Here is a 22,283-nt window from a genome sequence, read left to right on the forward strand (position 1 = left end):
CAAAAGCACAGTAGATGTTTTGTTCTGTAGATGCATTATTATGTGTGTCTGTCAGTGCTCGCTGGACCTTTGTCACTTTACGTTCACAGGGTGTTATGTACCCTAAACCATTTCAAGCACTTGTCTTGCATTTTCTTTAACTTCATTGTTTGGTTTAAAGTGTATCTTAAGTGTTTTATTTCAGGGGTCTTCTTCAGTTCTGAAATTCAGCGATCGAACATGGAGCCATTTCTTTTTAGAAGGACACATGAATTCAAAATGCCACAGAAAAGACCGGGTGTTACTGTTACTATCAAAATATGCAAGTTTGATGTTCTTTTGACATTCTTCACCAATCTGCGATGTAACAATGTGATATTTTCTTTTAGATGCCTTCTGTTAAATGTTACTGCTCTGTGAAAGTGCAGTCCTTTCACAGATCGTACCTTGGTAGAGAGTCATTTAATTTCCATACTAGAGGCTCCACTGAGAGTTGAATTAGTATAACTTTTGTGTTTCTTATCTCACTGAATAAAAACAGTTAGCTTTTTTATTACTGCTGTTTAATCTTCTTTTATGTACGAGTGTCCAGTGAAAGCACATTATTAAAAAAAACAAAAAATAATTTTCTTTTTTAACAATTTAGTTTAGCTAAAATTGGATTCAGAAGACATTTTTACAAATTGTAAATTTATTCCAACTGCATTTTATTTGCTGTGTATAAATTAGTAAAGGCTGTTAAAGGACAGACTCAAATAGGCAGTGTTCATCAGGCCTCTCTTTATTTAATGTTTGAAGAGGTCAAATAATGAAAGCTGTGGGTTACCAATCAGTAACGTAACCCTACATGCTACACAAGGAAACAGTATCACTAAATCAGACCTTTCCCACTTATTTCAAATTTTCTTGTCTGTGATGGAGAGCATTATTCTCAGAGAATGGCGAAGAAGAGGATGCACTTCAGAAGCAATTAGCTTGTTATGCAGGAGGAAATTACATTTCCATACTGTTCACCGGCTGCATTTTTGTACCTTAGAGCGATTTCCATCCGTTTCCCTCAGGGATGGAAATACTATTAGATGGGACAACTTTGGTTTGAGCTGCTTTTATCCATTCTCGCACACATTATATGGAATTTCAAGTCACTTATAAGACTATTTGATATACTGTCATATTTAGTTAAATATAGAGAATAGAGAATGCTCAGCAGCGTGAAAGCACCACAAAACATAAATAACTCAATAAAGAATTTATAGGTCATAGAATAAGAAAACACAAGTTGTTTAATGAGTTTGCAGTGCCATTGTTGCCTAGCACAATCACTGCAAGTCACTGCTAAACTGTGCAGCTCACTGCCTGACACCAGACTGACAAGAGTCCACAATGTGCTGATACAACTGTATTGCTTTTCAAGTTTGAAGTTTTTGCTTTTCAGCAGTGACCGGCACAGCGAAAGTCCTCAGTGTGTCCTCTTTAATATATCATTTGAACGCAGAGAATCATTTTGAAGGGTATTCAAATGTCCTGATTTAAAAAGCAAAAGTGACACCTTGCACTGCAGCTGGTACTACTTTTAACCCAAATTCCAAAACTTTGGAACATTTTAAGCAAACTGCAATTATTTTCAAATCTCATAAATCTATATTTCATTCATAACAGTACACAGAAAACATACATTTCTTTACCAAAAAATAAAATAAGGTCATTTTGAATTTGTTGGCAGCAACAGCTACAACAGCTTAGTACCATGACTGGGAATAAAAAGAGCATGTTAGAGAGGCAGAGTTTCTCAGAAGTAAAGAAAAGTAGATGTTCACCAGTCTGCTAAAAACTTTGTCTACAAATTGTGGAATAATTTTAGGAAAAAGTTCTGCAATGTAAAATTGCGAAGACTGTAGGATATCTCAAAGAATCTCATCATCTACAGTACATGTGCAAGGGACAAGGCCAAAAATCAATATTGAATGCCTCTGATCTTTGGCCCCTCAGGCAGCACTGCATTAAAAAGCAGCTAAATTATGTCATGGAAATCACCGCATGGGCACAGGAACACTTCCAGAAATCACTGTCTGTCAATACAGCCATCCGCAAATGCAGGTTAACGCTCCATCATGCAAAGAGGAAGCGATGTGTGTGATCATGATCCAGAAACGCTGTCATCTTCTCTGGACTAAAGTTTATTTAAACTGGACTGAGGAAAAGTGGAAACTGTTCTGTGGTTTGAAGTTCTTTTTGGAAAATTGGAGACCATCCTGTTTGTCATCAGAACTCAGTTCCCAACCTGCATCTCTGGTATGGGGGGGGGGGGTGCATTAGACCCTCAGGCACTATCAATACTGAGAGGTGTATACAGGCTTCAGGGTATCCAGATAACCTCTTTTACAGGCAAGGCTGGCATATTTGAGCAAGACAATCCTAAACATCAGCTGTTAAAAAGCATGGCTTCATAGTAGCAAAGCCTGCCTGTAGTTCAGCCCTTTAAGCAACTGAAAACATTTGGCACCTGATGAAATGAGAAATATACTCTGTCAGTCTTCTCTGATCCAGAAGAGTGTTGATCATTTGTGTCTGAATGCAAACTTCTCACCTAACTCTTTTTGCCACACGAACAGCAGACACAGACCTGATAAGGACAAATTCTTTGATAAAAGCTTTGTCTTACTTTTATGTGTGTGGGTTTTTTTTTTAAATTTATACCTTCAGAACCCCTTCCTATGTTAACCACTAGCCTAACAGAGCAACAGTGTCCTTGAAGCTTACCAGCTCCAAGTGAACATGGGAAAAAATCGTATTTTTAATTTTTTTTTTTTTAAATGATACTGATATATCGCTCTGTGTTGTCTCTGTCTCTGTGTGTGTGCAGTACCAAAAGATGGCCTGAAGAGTCAAGCAGTTTTTGATGAGATCAGGATGACCTATATCAAGGAGCTGGGAAAAGCCATCGTCAAGAGGGAGGAGAACCCTAGTCAGAACTGGCAACGCTTCTACCAGTTAACTAAGCTACTTGACTCCATGCAGGAGGCAAGTGAAACACACAAACACACACACACACACACACACACACACACACACACACACACACACACACACGTTTAAGTGTTTTTAGGCTACTTTGTTTCATATAGCATTTTCTTGATATTTATCCCATAGATTGGCTTTCTTTGTTTTTTTTAATACCAGCCAGGTCTTTTCCACCTAAAGAATACACTCATATTCTGTGTAGTGCATTAAGTTTCAATCAAGTTAGTTTTTAGCACTCTCCCCTTCTGCCTCTCTGTAAAAACTTGTTGCAGACGTAAAGATCTTGCATTTAGAACCTACTCCACTTTAAGGGAAATCCTTTTAAGTAAAGTGAGTAAACAACTCTTACTAACCTCTTTGTGTCTTAACCAGATGGTCGAGGGTCTTCTCCAGATCTGTTTCTACACCTTTGTGAATAAAACCCTCAGTGTGGAATTTCCGGAGATGCTGGCAGAGATCATTTCCAACCAGATACCAAAATTCAAAGATGGAAACGTCAAAGCTCTGCTGTTTCATCAGAAATGACTGCCTTAAATTGTGAATCAATGCCTTAAATCCTGCCCTGCACATATACCTCTCCAGGGGCCCCTAGCTTACATATCCTGCCTCCCTCATCACTCTGATTCAGTTTCTCAGTTTTTCCTGGGCCTCCTCTAGAAATTCTGCCACGCCCCTTCGGGGCTCAGCCATTCAGCCTAATCTTGGAGCACAATACCTGTGGCCTCAAGCCCCCATCCCAGTCCTAGTCCTGCCATAGTATCCTATAACCGACCTATAGCCCTTCCTCTTAGTTGGACTATGAATGTCTCTTGGGGTGGATGCATTTTGGGCAATTTTTTTTTTCAGTCCTCCCTCATCTACTCTACACCCATAGCCCTGTGCTTGTATTTTTAATGCTTTCTTACAATGGCTATGTGCCTCATATTAATTCAAGCCTCTAGTATTTTACTGCAGTTTTCACAGAGAAGCTAACATATAGAGTACAAACACCTTTTCCTCCAAGAACATTACACCTTGTATACTTTGCAACTTGAAAGGATTAGCAGTTCAAGCCTAGTGTCCCTCCTGCTGTGAATTACTTATCACTTCAGAAATTATTCAAATCACAATTCTACACAAGACCACTGAGAAAAGAAATCAGCTAGAGACATATTCTCTATTTATTTTATGCAGGCACACAATTCAAGTCACATACAGAAGCAAGAGACACACACGCACACACTCACTCAGCCAAATGTTTACACAGGATGTACCTGAGGGAAAACCAGTGCCTTTTAGTTTTTACGCTCTTCATAGCCATCCACTGTAAGCTGTAGGTTTTTTTGCATTAGAAGTTGATGTCGACATCTTTCCACATGATTTGTCTGTTTCTCTATTTCCGCGTTGTAATTTCTGTTTTCTATTTCCAAGCTGCCGTTTCAGTGTTCTTAATGTGGAAAACTCTCCCTTTTGTTCTTATCTCCTGTTCTGCATGTAGGAACACAGCCTATGGTACAGATAAGTAATGTTAAATGTTTAGTTTTATCACTTTGCAAAAAAAAAAAAAAAGTCCCAAAACAAATTTTTTTGATATTTTATTATCCATGTGAAGTATATTAGATAAATTTGCTGCCTCTCCCAGTCAGTATTAAATTCTGTTAAAAGTTTACCCAGCGTATACAATGAATGCACCTACAAATAGCTTTTTTTTCTTGCTTAAGCTTCAGCCAGCTTTGATCTAAATGGGTACTGCTAAAATTAAAATTAAAGACACATTTAATGTTTTGTACTACTTGGGAGCAGACTGACTTAAATTTTAGGATTTCTATCTTTAAAAAGTTTTTGGAAAAAAGTGTTTTATAACGAAAATGCATTTGAAAAAGCCATCCGAAGTATCAAAGGGCCTGCTTCAATATGTCAGACCCCAAAAGGTACTACCATTAGGATTGTTGTCATTTTTTCATTTTTCAAAGTAAAAGGTTTAACTGGCTCAAAAATGGTAGCAACATAGCACTCATGATAGGAAATGAAGGCATAACATTGATGGTTTCCCTCAAGATACCATTTTGATTTAATATTTCCCTTTAATTACCATTAGCTGAATGTACTTGCAAAATCAGGACTTATTATATGGAGCTGCTGTGCCAACATTGTGAAAATACAAAAATATATTTGTTTAAAATAAAATATTTATTTTGTATACTGGACATGAAATGGATACCCATAATTGATGAAACCTATGTTTTAAAAATATTTCCCCTCTAAAGCTCAAAACGTTGGTCTATTGATTTGTGAATCCAACCTCAGGAAGTGAGTGATTACTTCACATGGATGCGCTCTACTTGTTCCTAATGTAATGGAAAAACCCATTTTGTTTTGGGTTTTTTCTTTTCTGGAGATGTGACAGAGTACTTCTGATCTGACATTAAGTGGTTGTTGTAACTTTGCTTCAGGGTGCTCATTTATTTACAAAAATAATTACAAAAAAAAAGGATTGTTCAGTGTCACACCTACACCAGCTTAAAGTACTGATTGTTATCATTTAGCCAATTGTACGATAAACCTTTTTGTGATCAACAAAAAAATTTTATTTTTGAATTTTCAAAATACATTTGTAATGTGAAAATCCATACCAGCTTGTGTGATGGCCAAAGCAAAATGCAGTGCAGTTGTATGCTGGCTTCTGCCGGAAGTGTTAAAACAAAATGCCCTTCACCACCTCCTGTAGAGTACAGTTACTTTCCTCCGTATGTGTCTTATGACTGTCAGGCCTCTCTGCCTAAATTTCAACTGTACAGGTTTTCAGCTGTTTACTCTGAACAGTACTCACCCCTCTGCTGCACATAACTCTGAATGCCAATTAGCAGAGACCAGGTAAGCAGGTTGCCATAGAGACTGGTCATTTGTATGTTAGTTACGGCTAACAGCACAGTGGGCACTGGAAGCATACAAGCCACTGCTGAATAAGAGCCATCTTTTCTTCTTCTTTTTTTTCTTTTAGGGGTGGTCACTCGCTTCAGGGTTGTTTCATTGACAGTGCAGGCTTTCAGCTCCACCTTCTAACTGTGCTGCGTGTCCTTGTGCTGTAAAAAAACACGGGCTTGTTGCTGCTCGCATCACTGTGTGTTGATTATTCTAGAGAAAATTTGACTAAACTATTTGGTTGGATAACTTGGAGATGGTATTACAGTTGTTCCAAGGTGGTGGTGCTTCAGAAAACCAGCTTTAACATGTAGATGTAACCATATTGATGCTTATTTCTGAATGGCTATAGGCGCATATAGCAATGCTAGCATATCTAGTGCAATGTAAACATCATCTAAGACTACAGAACATTTTTGCATTTCACCTTCATGCTCGATTAAAGGCCTTGCGAAAGGGAGCCAGAGAGCCATAGAAATAAGATTTCACATCAGGAAATAGATAAACCCTTAACATATATCGATGCTTTTAGAGATTGATCTATTGTAAAAATGATATTTTCTGTGATTTTGATTACATCGGCTTGATCCTCTTTGATATGACTAATTTTACTCAGTCATTTTTGTACATTGAATGAGTCAAGAAAGTAAATATTTTTCTGTTTGTTGGTTTGTGTTTGATAAAGGTAGATGTGTTAAATCCATAAGGAAGTGTTGAACATGTTTGTCTTGTGAAGTAAATGTAAATTCTACGAGTCCATGAAAAAGTCTACATGAAAGCTCACTGTGTTTTTGAAGATAAGGAAATGAGGGAGTGGGACAGAGAAAGACTGGTGGAGATTTATATAAGAGTGACCAAAGCAGAGGAGAAAACAAAAATTAACAAAAGAAGTATTCAAGTTACATTTTGAGTAGCACTTACTATCCAACTTCTAGTACTTCTTGTTTTATTTTAAAGATGTTTTTTGTAAAGGTCGTGGCTTTGGACCCCATGTATTGTTCTGTGAGAATTTACTGGTCACTTTAAAAAGAAAATTTAAAATGTTGACTCTCCATATGAAAGTAAAATTTACCAGAGCCTGACAGAATTGCACTACCCTGATATTGTTTGATATAATCTATTTTGTATAAAATACATGCAAATGTTATCTTTAAAGATTAAGGGCAGATCATGTTTCACTGGTATATATGGCTATAGCTTTCACTAAAGTCTGTTTTCTTCGTATTTCAGTTATGTAAATGTAATCCAATGTTTAAAAAAAAATACAAACCATTAAAAAAACAGTAGTTTGTATTACTTCTGTATTACACCCTTCCTGTAGTCGGTGTCAATAGTTTCACCTATTTGATTAAATGTTGAATTAAGTTACGTGTCGTTCTCTGACATTGGGTTTGACATCGAGAGTGGAAATTTGGAAGAACTGATTGCTCTTTAGTTAAAAGCATCTTACACAATAAAGTCTCCTGTTTTTCAACACTCAGCTACATGGATTTCATTTTTTTGACTTGGAACAGAGTTAAGGAAAATAAGCTTCATTTTGATATATCAAAACAGGTCTCACTGCCCAATCTGGAATCATGTACTGGAAACATGATTTGATAAACATACACGTGAAAACATGCATACGTCCTTTCACTGCCACGGATTCCTTTTATGTGTTAGATTAAATTTATTGAACCATTATTATCTGACATTTTTACGTTACCAGTACATGCCCATGATTTTGTTAAGTCTGAGATTTTAGTCTGTTAAGTGGTTGCTAGCCAAGCCGATGGCATAGTAATATATCACGCATAATGAAAGTTTGAGGTTATGAGTTAGATATTTCTGCCATGAAAATAAAATTATACAATGCTTTTATAAGCTGTTCCAGGTGCATAAACATTGCAAAGGGTTTATTTTAGTCAATTGGATGGTGGTTGCTTGGCAACATGACTAGCCTTAAAATGTGATAGATGGATAAGACCCTTCAGGGGGACGATGTGCCAATTATGGTTGCTCAATTCCTGATCATGTAAGACACAAACATGGAAACAGACTTTGTGTTGAGGCCACACTTTATCTTGCTAATTTGTATACCAGTATATTATCAGACCTACATAATGTTAAAAATGTTTAGCCTGACTTTTACAGAACTACTAAAAATAATATTTTAGCTATTAGTTCATTTTTATGAGTTTTCTTTTTCAAAATTAAAGAAACAGTTATATTTTATTTTTATTTTGCTCATTTCACATTTTTCCTTTTTAAAGTTATGTAACTAATTAAATTAAACGCGCACACACACACATGTGTAGTGTATTGTGTTCTATGAATGTGCAGAATGAAGTCGTCCCATTCCTTCCTTTCACAATAAAATTCCCTGAATATGAAGTGTGGCTTCTGTGCCTAATATTAGTGGAGAGGTTTAAACTTGCATAGTTGTATAAAGTAACTGTAGAAATTAATATAAACTTGCACTACTATTCTTTAAATTGTGAAATAGTTATTTACTATTGTTATTTTAACTATTATTGTTATTATTATTACATGTTTTTAATATATGGCATGTCCAAAAGCACAAACACTGGTAATTTCATTAGACACACCTTGCTAGTTCCAGGCTGGATCCCCTTTTGTCTTCTAAATTTACCTTAATTCTTCATGGCGTAGCTCTAACAAGGTGCACAGACCTCTTTGTAGAAAAAAAAAGAAACAAGCCCAAACATACAAGTAAACTATATTCCCAAAAGTTTTTGCTCATCTGCTTTCACACAACTCTGACCTAGAGTGACTTTTTTAATCCTCACAGTTTAATATGATGTTGGCTCAAGCTTTGCAGCAATAACATCTTCAAGTCCCGAGAAGTCCTGACTCACAGTCTCTGCACTAATTCATCCCCAAGGTGTTCTGTCAGGTTGAGGTCAGGACTCTGTGCAGGCCAGTCAGGTTCTTCCACACCAAATTTGCTCATCCACGTCTTTATGGACTTTGCTTGTGTGCAGCTGTGTTGGAACAGGAAGGGGTGACCCTAATCCCCAAACTGTTCCCACAAAGTGGAGAACATGAAGTTGTTCAAAATGTCTTGGTTCCTGAAGCGTTAAGAGTCCCTTTCACTGGAACTAAGGGGCCAATCCTGACAAATGCCCTCACACCATAATCCACAGGTGGCATCCCTTCACAGTACCACGCTGGAATTCACTGAGCTCCTCAGAGCGACCCATTTTTTTCAGAAATGTTTCCAGATCAGTCTGCATACCAGCTGGATTTTGTACACCTGTGGCCATGGAAGATATTGGAACACCTGAGTTCAATCATTTTGATGGGTGAGTGAGTACTTTTGGCAATATAGTGAACATTTAGAGCATGTGTGCAAGAAATCTGATTTTTATGTATGGACTGGGTTGTATTATGTTCTTAAATATGAAAAGAGGCCAGCTGTATCCTTCCTGTGTCATATAGCTGTTATGCTAAGCTAAACTATATGTAAGCTATTTGCCTCCTGATGCTAGCCCCACACATAATGTACTGGTATCAGTCTCTTTGTCTTTTATGAGAAAGAAAGCATGTAAATGCATTTATAAATTAACTAATAAGTGCTAATGAATTAGCCTGCAGTCACGAGTGCTTGAAACTTAAAGCTTACATTTTCATGTCATCTTAGCTGCAAGTTATGACTCACCACAAGTAGATTCTAAATTTAAATAAACATCAGTAAACGTTTACTTAAAAGGAATCCAAACTGTAAAAACATGACTTAATATGAAGTCCAGTGCAGCTGACTGATGGCCTAACCTTGTGTCAAAGTGCTGTTTAGCAAGAGAGAATCGTTCTGCTTACCTATGAGCCAATCCACTCAAATTCTAGTGTAGCGCATCAAAGTTGTTCTAGTCAACTAAAACAAATCTATTCTGTTAATTTTAAAAACCTAAAATAAAAATATTGTAGAAATATCTTTAGTTTTTATACTTTTTTAGCGCTTTTATTGCTATACCTATGCTGATTTTCTCAATTCTTGCCTCTGTATGCTCTCTATACAGTAATAAGTTAAAAGCCTAAATCTAACATTTAAACTTTTTCTTTTTTTTTTTTAAAACTCAACTTAAACGTACGACTCCACTCTGGAAACTAACTGAAAATAAACCGTATTAAAACAAAAATAAATTAAAAATAAAAACGAATAAAAAGGATAAAACAATAATAGCTGTTTTTATGCACAATTTTTTTAAAATATAAAGTAGGGATTACAGGATGAATAATTACACATTATTAATAATAAACCAGAAGACAAAAATCGGAATCAGGATTGGAAACTAGAAAGAAAACTTCAAGCTACAGCTGTTCAAGATTTGTCTTTAATTCTGCACATTTTTCACAAAAACATTCAAAAGAATATTTAAGGCTGCAGGATTTAAATGATACAAAAAATCAGGGCAACAAAGATGGAATTAAGGAATTAAATTAGTATGCTAAAAATACAAAATATAAAATTTCATAATGAAAAAAGTATACCTTATCAAATACTGTGTATTTATTTACAAAGTCAAGAAAACACCCCAAAAAGAATGCCGTGCAGGATTTAGCCTTTAAGTAATCTCATAAATAAAAAATTTAGATTTGAATAAAGTAGTCTTATTTCACATTTAAGCTTTTTTTACTCTCCCATTTGATTTTTCTGTTGAATTTATAAACTGGATACAGGATAAAATGGGGAAAAATAATTTTCTTAACAAGTGGTTCAAGGAATGAGCAAGCCACAAAGCTGACCAGCTTTTATACACAAGTAAAAACAATTCTGAAAAATCTATCACCTTTTCCCCCTTCAAGTATCTGAACTGAATGTATTTACAAATTACAGGCTGGGCAGTAAATTTTTGATCAAAGAATAACTCAACTAGGTCAGCCATGGTTAAATTAGATAATCATGTAATCTTGTTTCCTACACAGGAAAAATTAGGCGTAAAGAAGAAACTATGAATGTTCAACTCTTGAGGGATGCTTAACTTTACATTTTTTTGAAATATTAAGTAAAGTGATGAGGTATAAAGGGCATGGAACAATAAAGACTGTGTGATACCTTGACTTTCAAAATTATTTCAATTTTTCAGTCGCACCGTGCTGTCAAGATTTAAGCATCCAAGATAACCAAGTAACTAAATCTGCATAATGGCTAAAACTAAAAGAAAATATTATAAATAAACATGTTTTTCCCAAGTTCATTCAATCTTCCTGAATGGACTGAAATGGTGATGCCTCACAGCTGGGCTTGTTTTAACTGACAGGAATCAGCTGTTCTGCCTTTGTTGCATTTTAAATTGCTGATGGGCTTGTGGGGATTATTTGAAATTTTTCGCATTTTATGCGAGGGCTCTGCAGGGGAAAAATTATAAATAAAGAGAAACCCATAGCTGACCTTTGAGTGAACTAGTTCCAAAGAAAACTCATCCTGTGCCGACCTGCCCGGGGGCTCCTGATGCTTAACTGGAGCTCTGAAACATTAGCCAGGTTGAGTCTTGTCCCAGGCAATAACTGCACTTCTGCAGTGCTCACACATTTACAGCCATAAAGCCAAACCCAATCATTTAAGTCAACTTTTAAAGCTTAACTGTCCCATTTGGCATTACTAATCAATTCTACAATAGGTGAAGTCCAAAGTTAATACGTCCTGTCAACATCTCTGCAGAAACAGTTGCCTATTTATACCTAACCAAAAAAAAGGAGTGTGTGGAAAAGGTGGTTGGAGTGAGGGACAGTGCAGTTCAAAATATAAAAGCAAAGAACTCACACACACTGCAGCTGAAAAATATCAAATCATTTATACAAGTTTGTCTAACTTCCTCCCACTGTTCTCTCTCTCTTTCGCTCACACACACACAAATTTGGGTTTGTTCCCATATAGTCTTCACCAAGACTAAAAGCCACGCACGCTAATCAAATAAAAGCAGTCTCGTCTTTTTATATATGTTTTCATTCCCCAGTGCAATTCAGGGTTCTCTCCCCACTTCGGTATGCTTTGTTTTTGTGTCATATCTATTGGATATGGTTCTGCTTGGTCCAGTTTCAGTTTCCAGTCTGATCAAAACAAAAAGTCACCTTATCTGCATTGGTCCCGTCCAGTACAATAGAAGTGATTGAGCCTGTATCCTCAATCTGTTTAGTTTTCTGAAGTTAAATATAGTTCATTAAAATCCAGTTTGGTCTACTCCCATCCACAATCTTCCAGTTCATGTATGCCGTTAAATTATACAAACTCAACATAGTTCTCTGGTATCAGTCCTGTTCGCCCATCAAGAGTCCCTTCCAACCAGCCAGGCTCCCTGGAAGTATGAACTAGACAGAAGGGGGAAAACATGGATATTGTTGAAATGCATTGACATAGAACTGAAATGTTCATAAAAATGTGAAGACACTATGCATACTGAGGGTGAGAGGGTGGAGAAGCAGGCTTAAGATGATGGTTAACACTTCCACATGTTCCCCATCGAGTGTTTAATGTCTAAATACTTTGGAGAGGATATCTCTGGCATCACAGATTGGCTGTTGTTTACTTGTGAGCATGAAACACAGTATGAGCCCGAAACGTCAGGCACGCGTCCTGCAACAGGAAAGTCTTTTCTGTACATGAACATGTAAGTTCATTCTTGTGAAATCATTCATGCAGGAATGAAATTGTTAACTCAAACATACCACTTTTGATGGTTTGTTCCAACAGCTTGGTAAAAGTGCAGTGCAGTTTTAAATTGGAAACATGATTAGATTAGTTTGGGGTGCTGTGGTGGTTAAACATCCTATAAATACGAAAGTGCAACATTGCTACAGGGTTAGATTGTGTGTTCACCAGATTTGTCCACACCAGGAATCTAATTTGCACCAAGCTGCGCACCACATTTACATCAAAGACAGAAAAATAAAACCATGTAAGCCTTTGCACGTATTTGATTCTTACTATTTATGTAGGGGGGGAATGTTAAATTCAGCAAACCTGTAGTATGAATATTATACCGTTGCTTTATTCTTGTAAATGTCAAGAAAGCACTATGAGGTTGTATTATGAGCTCCGTGTGGACAGCTGGGATGCTTCATCCTTCGCCAGCCGTGAGCAGACTGCATTGCTGAGATACCACGTTAAGGATTGGATGTCCCCAAGGACACATTATGACCAAAAGGCCTCGGATAACATGAGTCTGCATTACATAGGCCTAAATAGTCTTTATGCAGTTAATTCTATTTTGGTTTGGGTTTGAAACTACATCCCACCAACATGGAGTATATGTCTACAAGGAAACTTTACTCAGGCCAACTATAATTATAATAGCCAGCAAAGCAGAAGACCCAGTATAGTTATTGTTCTTAAATTTGGCTGATCTCGGGTAATGAAGCCCAGATCTGCACAAAGAAACTGAGATTATATAATCAGAGTCCTAATGGCTCATTCACAGTAGAATAAAAAATGGATTGCAGTCTTCATTCCAGTTGGGAAAAATCAGTAGTTACCCAGTGATTGCATTGAATTTTTTTATATTCGGCGACTGTTTACAAGTAGCTGCATCAACTATTTTGATTGCAAGAATATTCATGCTCAAAATTCCAACTTTAACTCATTTAATTACTTCTAAATTTTCCACGTAATTTTATTACATACATACAAATGTAAAATGTTAAATTTATCAGTGTCTAGTTAAATGAAAATTACTCCAGTGGTATACAGTGGGGCAAAAAAGTATTTAGTCAGCCACCGATTGTGCAAGTTCCCCCACCTAAAATGATGACAGAGGTCAGTAATTTGCACCAGAGGTACACTTCAACTGTGAGAGACAGAATGTGAAAAGAAAATCCATGAATTTGGTCAATAACAAAAATACAACTCAATACTTTGTAACATAACCTTTGTTGGCAATAACAGAGGTCAAACGTTTACTATAGGTCTTTACCAGGTTTGCACACACAGTAGCTGGTATTTTGGCCCATTCCTCCATGCAGATCTTCTCGAGAGCAGTGATGTTTTGGGGCTGTCGCCGAGCAACACGGACTTTCAACTCCCGCCACAGATTTTCTATGGGGTTGAGGTCTGGAGACTGGCTAGGCCACTCCAGGACTTTCAAATGCTTCTTACGGAGCCACTCCTTTGTTGCCCGGGCGGTGTGTTTTGGATCATTGTCATGTTGGAAGACCCAGCCTCGTTTCATCTTCAAAGTTCTCACTGATGGAAGGAGGTTTTGGCTCAAAATCTCACGATACATGGCCCCATTCATTCTGTCCTTAACACGGATCAGTCGTCCTGTCCCCTTGGCAGAAAAACAGCCCCATAGCATGATGTTTCCACCCCCATGCTTCACAGTAGGTATGGTGTTCTTGGGATGCAACTCAGTATTCTTCTTCCTCCAAACACGACGAGTTGAGTTCATACCAAAAAGTTCTACTTTGGTTTCATCTGACCACATGACATTCTCCCAATCCTCTGCTGTATCATCCATGTGCTCTCTGGCAAACTTCAGACGGGCCTGGACATGCACTGGCTTCAGCAGCGGAACACGTCTGGCACTACGGGATTTGATTCCCTGCCGTTGTAGTGTGTTACTGATGGTGACCTTTGTTACTTTGGTCCCAGCTCTCTGCAGGTCATTCACCAGGTCCCCCCGTGTGGTTCTGGGATCTTTGCTCACCGTTCTCATGATCATTTTGACCCCACGGGATGAGATCTTGCGTGGAGCCCCAGATCGAGGGAGATTATCAGTGGTCTTGTATGTCTTCCATTTTCTGATGATTGCTCCCACAGTTGATTTTTTCACACCAAGCTGCTTGCCTATTGTAGATTCACTCTTCCCAGTCTGGTGCAGGTCTACAATACTTTTCCTGGTGTCCTTCGAAAGCTCTTTGGTCTTGGCCATGGCGGAGTTTGGAGTCTGACTGTTTGAGGCTGTGGACAGGTGTCTTTTATACAGATGATGGGTTCAAACAGGTGCCATTCATACAGGTAACGAGTGGGGGACAGAAAAGCTTCTTACAGAAGACGTTACAGGTCTGTGAGAGCCAGAGATTTTCCTTGTTTGAGGTGACCAAATACTTATTTTCCACCCTAATTTACGAATAAATTCTTTACAAATCCTACCATGTGGATTCATGGATTTTTTTTTCACATTCTGTCTCTCACAGTTGAAGTGTACCTGTGGTGCAAATTACTGACCTCTGTCATCATTTTAAGTGGGGGAACTTGCACAATCGGTGGCTGACTAAATACTTTTTTGCCCCACTGTATATTAAGTTTATACTGAGCACTTTTGCCTTAATAATGAATTATTTGAATGAATAAACCTTTTTTATATACTTCTGTTGGATTTTACGTAAAATTATTGCTTCATGGTTACTGAGGGTGAAGAATCTTTTTTTTTTTTTAAGTGAAGGTAATAATTTATCTACACTGTGTCTCTTTGAAATGGGGGACTAGACTAGTTTTATTCTGCCTATATTTTCTTATAAAAGCAACGTTTTCTACATCATTTGGCTGTAAGTTGCCATTTCTACAGAAACTATATCATCGTTTCTGAGGAAAATTTCAGAATTTCCTTTCAAATTAATGAAGTTCTTGCTAAACTATAAATGTAAGCAGTTCAAGTTCATTGTTTTATCAGTAAACAGACGACTTCATTCAATCAAAAACTGACAGCAAACCAACTCTAGCTTACTGCCCACTTGACACACAAAGTGCTTTGAAGACAGAAATTGACATTGAGTGCTCACAGACCTGGTGTCCATCTTCAAAGGACCCATTTCAAAGGAAACGAGAACACTAGATCATTGCACACAGTGACAATAATTTTAGTTACGCAGCAGTGTCCAAGCATTATTTTCCTTTGGTAAGGTGGGTAAATAGGAAAGTAAAGAAAGGGGAAAATGTTTAGCATTTCCCTTTATCATGGTTTGTATGTCTCTGGGTAACTTTCATATATATAGTATGCATGTCTTTGCTGTTTGTTACATATTCAGTCCAGTGTATTGCTTTAGCAGCTTGTCTGTTTGCCAGATTCTAAAGTCTCAGCACATTTTATTGCCAGGTGCCAGATAAAATATGTTAAACAAATGTTCTGTGGATCCAGTCTCTGGAATTAGCAGTGTACATTCCTCTATGCTCCTTCATATTCACTTCATATCATAAAGAAGAAGTTCCAGAAGTTCTAGTCAAGGGAAAGTGGTGCTATAAGCCTATCATATATAATTTTTGGACGGCTGACTATTTGGATAAACGTCGAGGATTTTTTGAAAGCCTCAGCACCAAGGCCAAGCAAATTCCCAAGTCTGGATTTTTGTTTTGACAACAAATAGTTTCTATACGCCAACCCACATTCTTTCCTTTTTCCTTTCTGCTGGCAAGTCCAGATTGTGACTCACCATTCTCAAAGATGGTCCCAGCGATGAAGGACAGCTCAGAGTCGTGCTCTGCCTTGCAGGCGTATAGAGCTCGAGCTTTTCTGCCCGTGAAACTGGAAATAAGAAGAGAGTTACACTGAGCCAGTAATCAGACACCAAAGTAGTACCTCAATTTAACACAAATGGCAGGTTGGTCACTTTATATGCTCTGTTTATTAAGTATCAGATGGTTAAATTCACACATGGACTTTTTCCTTTTCCTGATTTTAGAGTAGGTATAAAATATTAGTGCATGACTGTACATCATGCAAAGCTACACTTAGCAGAGGATTAACAGCCCTACAGTTGATCCTCTGTGGAAACAGGCCTATGTCCAGAAATCTGCTGAGGGGGAGCACCCAGTGCTTGTGAGAACAACCCTATCCTTTTGCTTGTGTGGAGGATCTGAAGATAAAGATAATGAAGCTTTTTGTTCTATATCAGGAATGACAAAAAAAATTATCTGTACATGTTCAAACCTGAACCAGGTCTTTGATATGGAACTGGACAGGAATGAACCCACCACAGCGTTTCTGTTTGGTAAATAATACACTCATTACCTGCTTATTGTGTGACATGACTCTGAATTAGTCTTTAAAAATAAGCTGTACGTCAGTGTTAACTGCACATGAGGATGTGTTTGCATATGTTTACTTAATTATTTGACACTCTGGACATGGTTTTATGTCGACACTGTAATATTCCATGGTGTTGTATGTCTTTAAAGTTCTAGCTTGTCATTTCTTTCTGCCTTGTAAACTTTACCTTTTCATTCAGATATAATTTACTGTTATATCTGTCTACCGTCTCCTACTGAGTCATTTAGAGGTCACAGCTTTAAAGACCTGATATTTTGAGGGTGCAAAGCACTTGAAAAGAATACTAGCTGTTATCAGCTTCTAAAACAGCACCAGGACACTTAAGGCTTAAAATGTTAAGCACTGAAATGAACTGTAGTGACAGACACTATATATCTACCAAGGTTCAGATGAATAACTGCATCAAATTAAGGCGTATTTTTATTGCCGTTTCAATAGAGAGGCTCATATTAGAATGACTGCTGCTTGACGTGTCCTTGATTTGAGATACTGCGGTAATACCCCGAGGGACGAGTTAGCTCTTAAGCTCTCTCGTTTCATGGGGAAGAGGAGAGGTCAGTCACATCCACTACACCAATGCCTCTTGAGCTCTGCTGGCTGGAAGTGTGTTGATCAAATTAACTACAATAATGGAGATCCATAAGCTTTCAGATAAGGTTTTTTAACTAGTTGGGCAAATATTACAATTTTGTATAAATATATTTTTCCTGAATAATAATTGATGACAACTGCTTTCATCTTTCAAAAGTTCCATCTTTTTTACTTTCATGCCGTCCTAGACTTTTGCAGTTTAAGGTTTCTTAGAATGAGCACAGTTTGCAGTTTCATTCTTATTGCTGGCAAGTCAGCATCATGTCATTTCATAAATACTGTGCACTAACCTGACAGGGGAGGAGTCACTGGAGGCGGAAGATATTGGCTGTGGACTGGAAGGGGCTGAGAACATCGGCCAGGAGGGCGAACGTGGAGAAGTGGGACTGGAAGACGTTGCACTGAAGGACAAATTTACAGAGAATGACATGTTGATAGAATTAGATAAAAACAGGATAAATAACACCTCATGTTGATACCCTAAAGTACTGGAAATTAGGTGTGACAAGTGGCAAGTGTGACTTTAAAGCAGTTTTAAATGTACCTTGTTGGTATGCTGGCGCGAGGCTTCGGGTTCAGCCTGGAAACACACACACAAGAAAAGAAGACAAAGTGAATCAATCAGTTGTTATCAGTGCATTTTATTACATACAGAAGTGTTTCTGGACTTGGGAAAATACATTGTGGAATGAATTTGTACATTATAAATTGAGAGACAATGATATCCACAGTTCTACATGAGAGTTTTCCACCACATGAGGAATAAATGACAAGTCAGCAAAGTAGCCCTCCAATCTCGCTTAGCTAAAATAGTGAATCCAGAAGCCAAACCATACCAAATTCTGTAAAAGTGTAATGTGCTTCGTGTTCAACTAAAACAACAAGAATAATGGAGGCTGTTTGAATTTTCCCTTGGTGAAGTCCTAACACAGTCCCAGTTGAATCTTGCGGTCTGTAAACACAGTGGGTAGAGGTCAGAGTGTGGATGTTCTCCCTGTGGTTGCACAGGTTTAATTTTCCACTCATGCTGCCCTTGACCAAGGAATTGGTGTGCATTTGTAGTTGTCTCCTGGGTGCTGCATAGTTGATTCCCACTGCCCCTAATAATTAGGATGGGTTAAATGCAAAGACGTAGGAGGGTAAACACGATATCCTTATATTTATCCTTACATGTAACAAAAAAAAAAAAAAAAAAAAAAATCAACAAGACTTTAATTAGGTGGGGATAAAAAAAAATCAATAACTACAAAGGACTGATCCAAGAATCAGTTGTAGTGATACTCTTTGTAAGAGAATAGTCATAGATGCAGTTTTGGTCAACGTGGTGATGTTAAATGTATTTCAACTTTCTCAGCAAGATCCATGTCTTCACCAGAGATGGGCAGTAGCGTGTTAAAAGTAATGTGTTACTGTAATCTGATTACTTTATTAGTAAAGTAAGGGATTACTATGGCAAAAAAGTAATTAGATTACTGTTACTTTCCCATAAGCACGCTACGTTACCGCATTACTAAACCGTGATTTTGTTTGTGATGTTTGTGGGAGTGTCTCATGATAATGACGAACAAGCGTGCAGCGTCCGTAGCAACAACAGACGTGTGTAGATCAACAATGAATAATATGGATTGTGAAGGAGAGTACGACCATGCAGCGTTTAAAGCTCGAAGTACTGACTTTACTTTGAGTTCGATTCTGTAAAAAAGTGACAAAAACATTTGCGTCTGCTGTACACTCTGCGTGGGGGAAAAAACTTTTTCTACAGCGAAAAATTTAACTTCAAATCTGAGCAAGCACCTAGAACGCTGCCATGGGAATGTGAAATTCACAGAGAAACCCCCGGATCCCCCCACTGACATGACTGATGTGGCACTAGGCAAACCTCCACATGCCCCACTCCTGCTAAACAGGTAAAAATAGATTTAAGAACGACTGTACTTAGTGCCGCTGAATCTTTGCAAGTACTTGCATCTATTTGAGTGTAAACACAAAACATTGTTTTAGTTCATATGCTGAAATATGCAGAGAATAGGTTAAAATGTTAAACAAATTCCTTCAAGTCAAAGACTGTTGCGTATAATTTAATTTTTGCCTGATGCGAAGTGCATAAAGTTAAAAGATTCAAACTAAAACAAGCTTTAAAAAGAGACTTTCTCATTTGATTCAATTTTATATGATGGATAATGCAGAAAAAAATAGAATTGGGCTGAAAGGTCTATTGATTTATAACACATTCATGTCATGTATTTAATAATAATAATAATAAGAAGAACTTTTTTTTGTTTTTTAGAACTTTGTTTTTTTATTTATCCCGAGGGAAATTCTTTTGTCATAAACATGCTCAATGCAGCAAGAGAGACAGAGGAACAGTGTAATAAGTTTATGTTATGTTTTTAAAAAGTCACTAAGTAATAAAGTAACTATTTACCTCAGAAAAGTAATGGGATAACTTTCTTAGAGAAATAATAATAATAAAGTAACTTGACCAACACTGGACTTCCCCAAAAGATTTTTCATTCAGTCTTTCTAATCCAATGATGCAGGATGCAGATGAACTGTCACTTTTAACACACAAAGATTACATAAAAGGCAACACCAGATTGTTTCAGAGATTAAAACGTAAATGCATCACAGAAAACTGGCATGTAAATTAAGCCAGCAGAGTCACAAAGAACCAGAACACCCACTGTTGTGCATTCACAGCACTGAAAACACAGCCATGCTGCTGTGCATCATCCCCTACGTCGACGTTTATTTTGGGCTTTCTTTTGGAAGCCTTTGCTTCTTCTTACTTGTATTACTCATAAAAGCTAAATACTAAAAAAAAAGTCGTATATTTATACACCTATTTCTAAACTGAATTTTTCCTGGGAGTCTTATTTGCAGGTCTTCTTATTCTTATACTTATTCTTAATAGCACAAGCAATTTGCCTCAATTGTTTAAAAAGATTTCAAACTGATTCTTGAGCTACTTCTGATTGCTTCAATCACCAGGAATCCAACAAGTGAACACATTTAACTGGCCTTTAAAATACTCAATTTGCCCCCATAATCAGTGACAATTTATTAGAAGAATGGAGTTAAAAGGACATATTATAGCCAACAGTGCCAAAATAGTAGCATTTGATATGTTATAGTGGATTCAAAAGGTAGCCAGAAAGTACAGGAAATCTGAGTAGAATTTTCTATTTGTGAAATACTTTGAGAGGTAATTTTAAATTCTGTGAAGATTTTTTTTTACCATACCAAACAGAAGAAGTAATTTGAATGAACAGTGAGGTGAAAAATTCTATATATCCTTCCACTAAAAATGGTAAAAAGAGAGAAACTCTAATAAATGGGCTACTGTAAAGATATGGCTTCTTTATTATTTTATTTTAACAATCTGCACCTGCCTAGCAAAAGCAGACTGTACTCTTTTTCTTCCAGTGTCAGATCAATCCCCTCATTCATTTTATATAACATCACATTGGTGAGTCAGAGGATTATTATTTTTTCCTCTTATCTCCCTCTCTGCACAGCGTCAACAGATTCATAGTCGGCTCTATTCTATATTATAACAGCTTTTCCCTTTTTTTGATGATGTAACATATGGTTGCTATGGTGACGTAGCTATATTTAAAAGTTAGTTTTGTGATGTTTTGTTTCAGGGACCCTGTGACAGACTGGCAACCTGTCCAGGGAAACTGAATGAGCTGAGGATGGATGGATGTTTTTGGGACACTACAATAAAAGCATCAGTAAAATAGCTTTTAGATCAGTAACTCAGTGCACACAGAACAAGACAAACACACATAAACAAAGATGATAAGTGATACATATATCTTTGTTGACCTTAGAAACATCTAGAAACAGTTTCACCCCCTCCATAATTATTTTGGAGCTCTTCTTACACCATCAGTATTTGGCAACTCCAGAGTGAGAGAAGTACGAGTTGGAAGATCAATCTTGCAACTTCTAACTTCTAAATTTACTTTAGAAAATAAATTATTAGAAAGTCAAACTACTTCAACTTGATGTTAACTCTGAACTCTGGTAAATAAACTAGTAACAGGACAGGAAGTGAGATCATTTGGTTTAAATAAGCTCAAAAAGGCACTTTGATATTATCACCGTGGCTTTATCAGGATCAGCAGAGTCACAGTAACTGATCCATCCTTTTCTACTTTATTCTCCACTCAGAGATCAATCAACATTAAAAAAAAAAAATCAATCAGTGTGGACAGCACCCTTTAACTGTCACTAATCACAGATCACTGTGATAGACACGGCAAGAGGGGACCAACTTCTATGTCAGTAAAACTATGCAAGAATACATTTTGAGAATTAACAATGCAATTATAAATAATCTGAATATTTCATGGTGAATCTCGTGTTTATTTTGCAACGAATATGACCTGTACTCATGGAATCAGCTGCCTGATTTTTTTTCTTTTGTTTTTAAAGTGGACTTCATGCTGCTGAGTCACAACACCACCATGTAGTGTTTGCCTCTGCAGATGTGAGAGCGACAAATACAGTTTACAGCCTTAAACAAGAATTTATAGTTTAAGAAATAAATCAGATTGACCCCAGAATTGCCTGCAAATGTTGAGTCTGGACTCAAAACACAAGGGTGCAAAAAGCTCTGAGAACATTTTAGTAATGAGAATCATAAATTTTACTTACTTCTTTTGTCACAGAGCCCAGCATTACCTGTACGCAAGGTTAAAGTAGTGAGAGGCTGGTTTTTACTTATACTACATGTCCATTTTTACTGATGGTGGCATGAATTTATCCCTTATTAGAGCTCTGAAGTAATCAGTGTAATAT

The 22,283-nt window shown here is 37.2% G+C and overlaps 2 protein-coding genes across 4 annotated transcripts in view; one reads left to right on the plus strand and one right to left on the minus strand.

Annotated features, from left to right (window-relative positions):
• The window catches only part of LOC146566001 (glucocorticoid receptor-like), a 63,239-nt gene extending 55,857 nt beyond the window's left edge, over positions 1-7,382 (plus strand). For both annotated transcript variants that reach the window (XM_085289494.1, XM_085289495.1), the window contains 2 exons: positions 2,843-3,000; positions 3,373-7,382. In XM_085289494.1, coding sequence (XP_085145620.1) covers positions 2,843-3,000; positions 3,373-3,525 — 311 coding nt within the window. In that variant the 3' untranslated portion in view covers positions 3,526-7,382. The remainder of the gene's footprint in view (positions 1-2,842; positions 3,001-3,372) is intronic.
• A 2,835-nt stretch (positions 7,383-10,217) lies between these two features.
• The window catches only part of LOC146566002 (rho GTPase-activating protein 26-like), an 82,798-nt gene continuing 70,732 nt past the window's right edge, over positions 10,218-22,283 (minus strand). For both annotated transcript variants that reach the window (XM_085289496.1, XM_085289497.1), the window contains exons 22-25: positions 18,019-18,054; positions 17,765-17,875; positions 16,267-16,358; positions 10,218-12,210 (exon numbers count right to left, since the gene is read on the minus strand). In XM_085289496.1, the coding sequence (XP_085145622.1) occupies positions 12,122-12,210; positions 16,267-16,358; positions 17,765-17,875; positions 18,019-18,054 (328 nt within the window). In that variant the 3' untranslated portion in view covers positions 10,218-12,121. The remainder of the gene's footprint in view (positions 12,211-16,266; positions 16,359-17,764; positions 17,876-18,018; positions 18,055-22,283) is intronic.

This window comes from Mchenga conophoros, linkage group LG10 (assembly GCF_057382185.1).
Source record: "Mchenga conophoros isolate Kocher_MC1m ecotype Shallow Benthic linkage group LG10, M_conophoros_male_GT1.1, whole genome shotgun sequence".
NCBI classification, from domain to species: Eukaryota; Metazoa; Chordata; class Actinopteri; order Cichliformes; family Cichlidae; genus Mchenga; species Mchenga conophoros.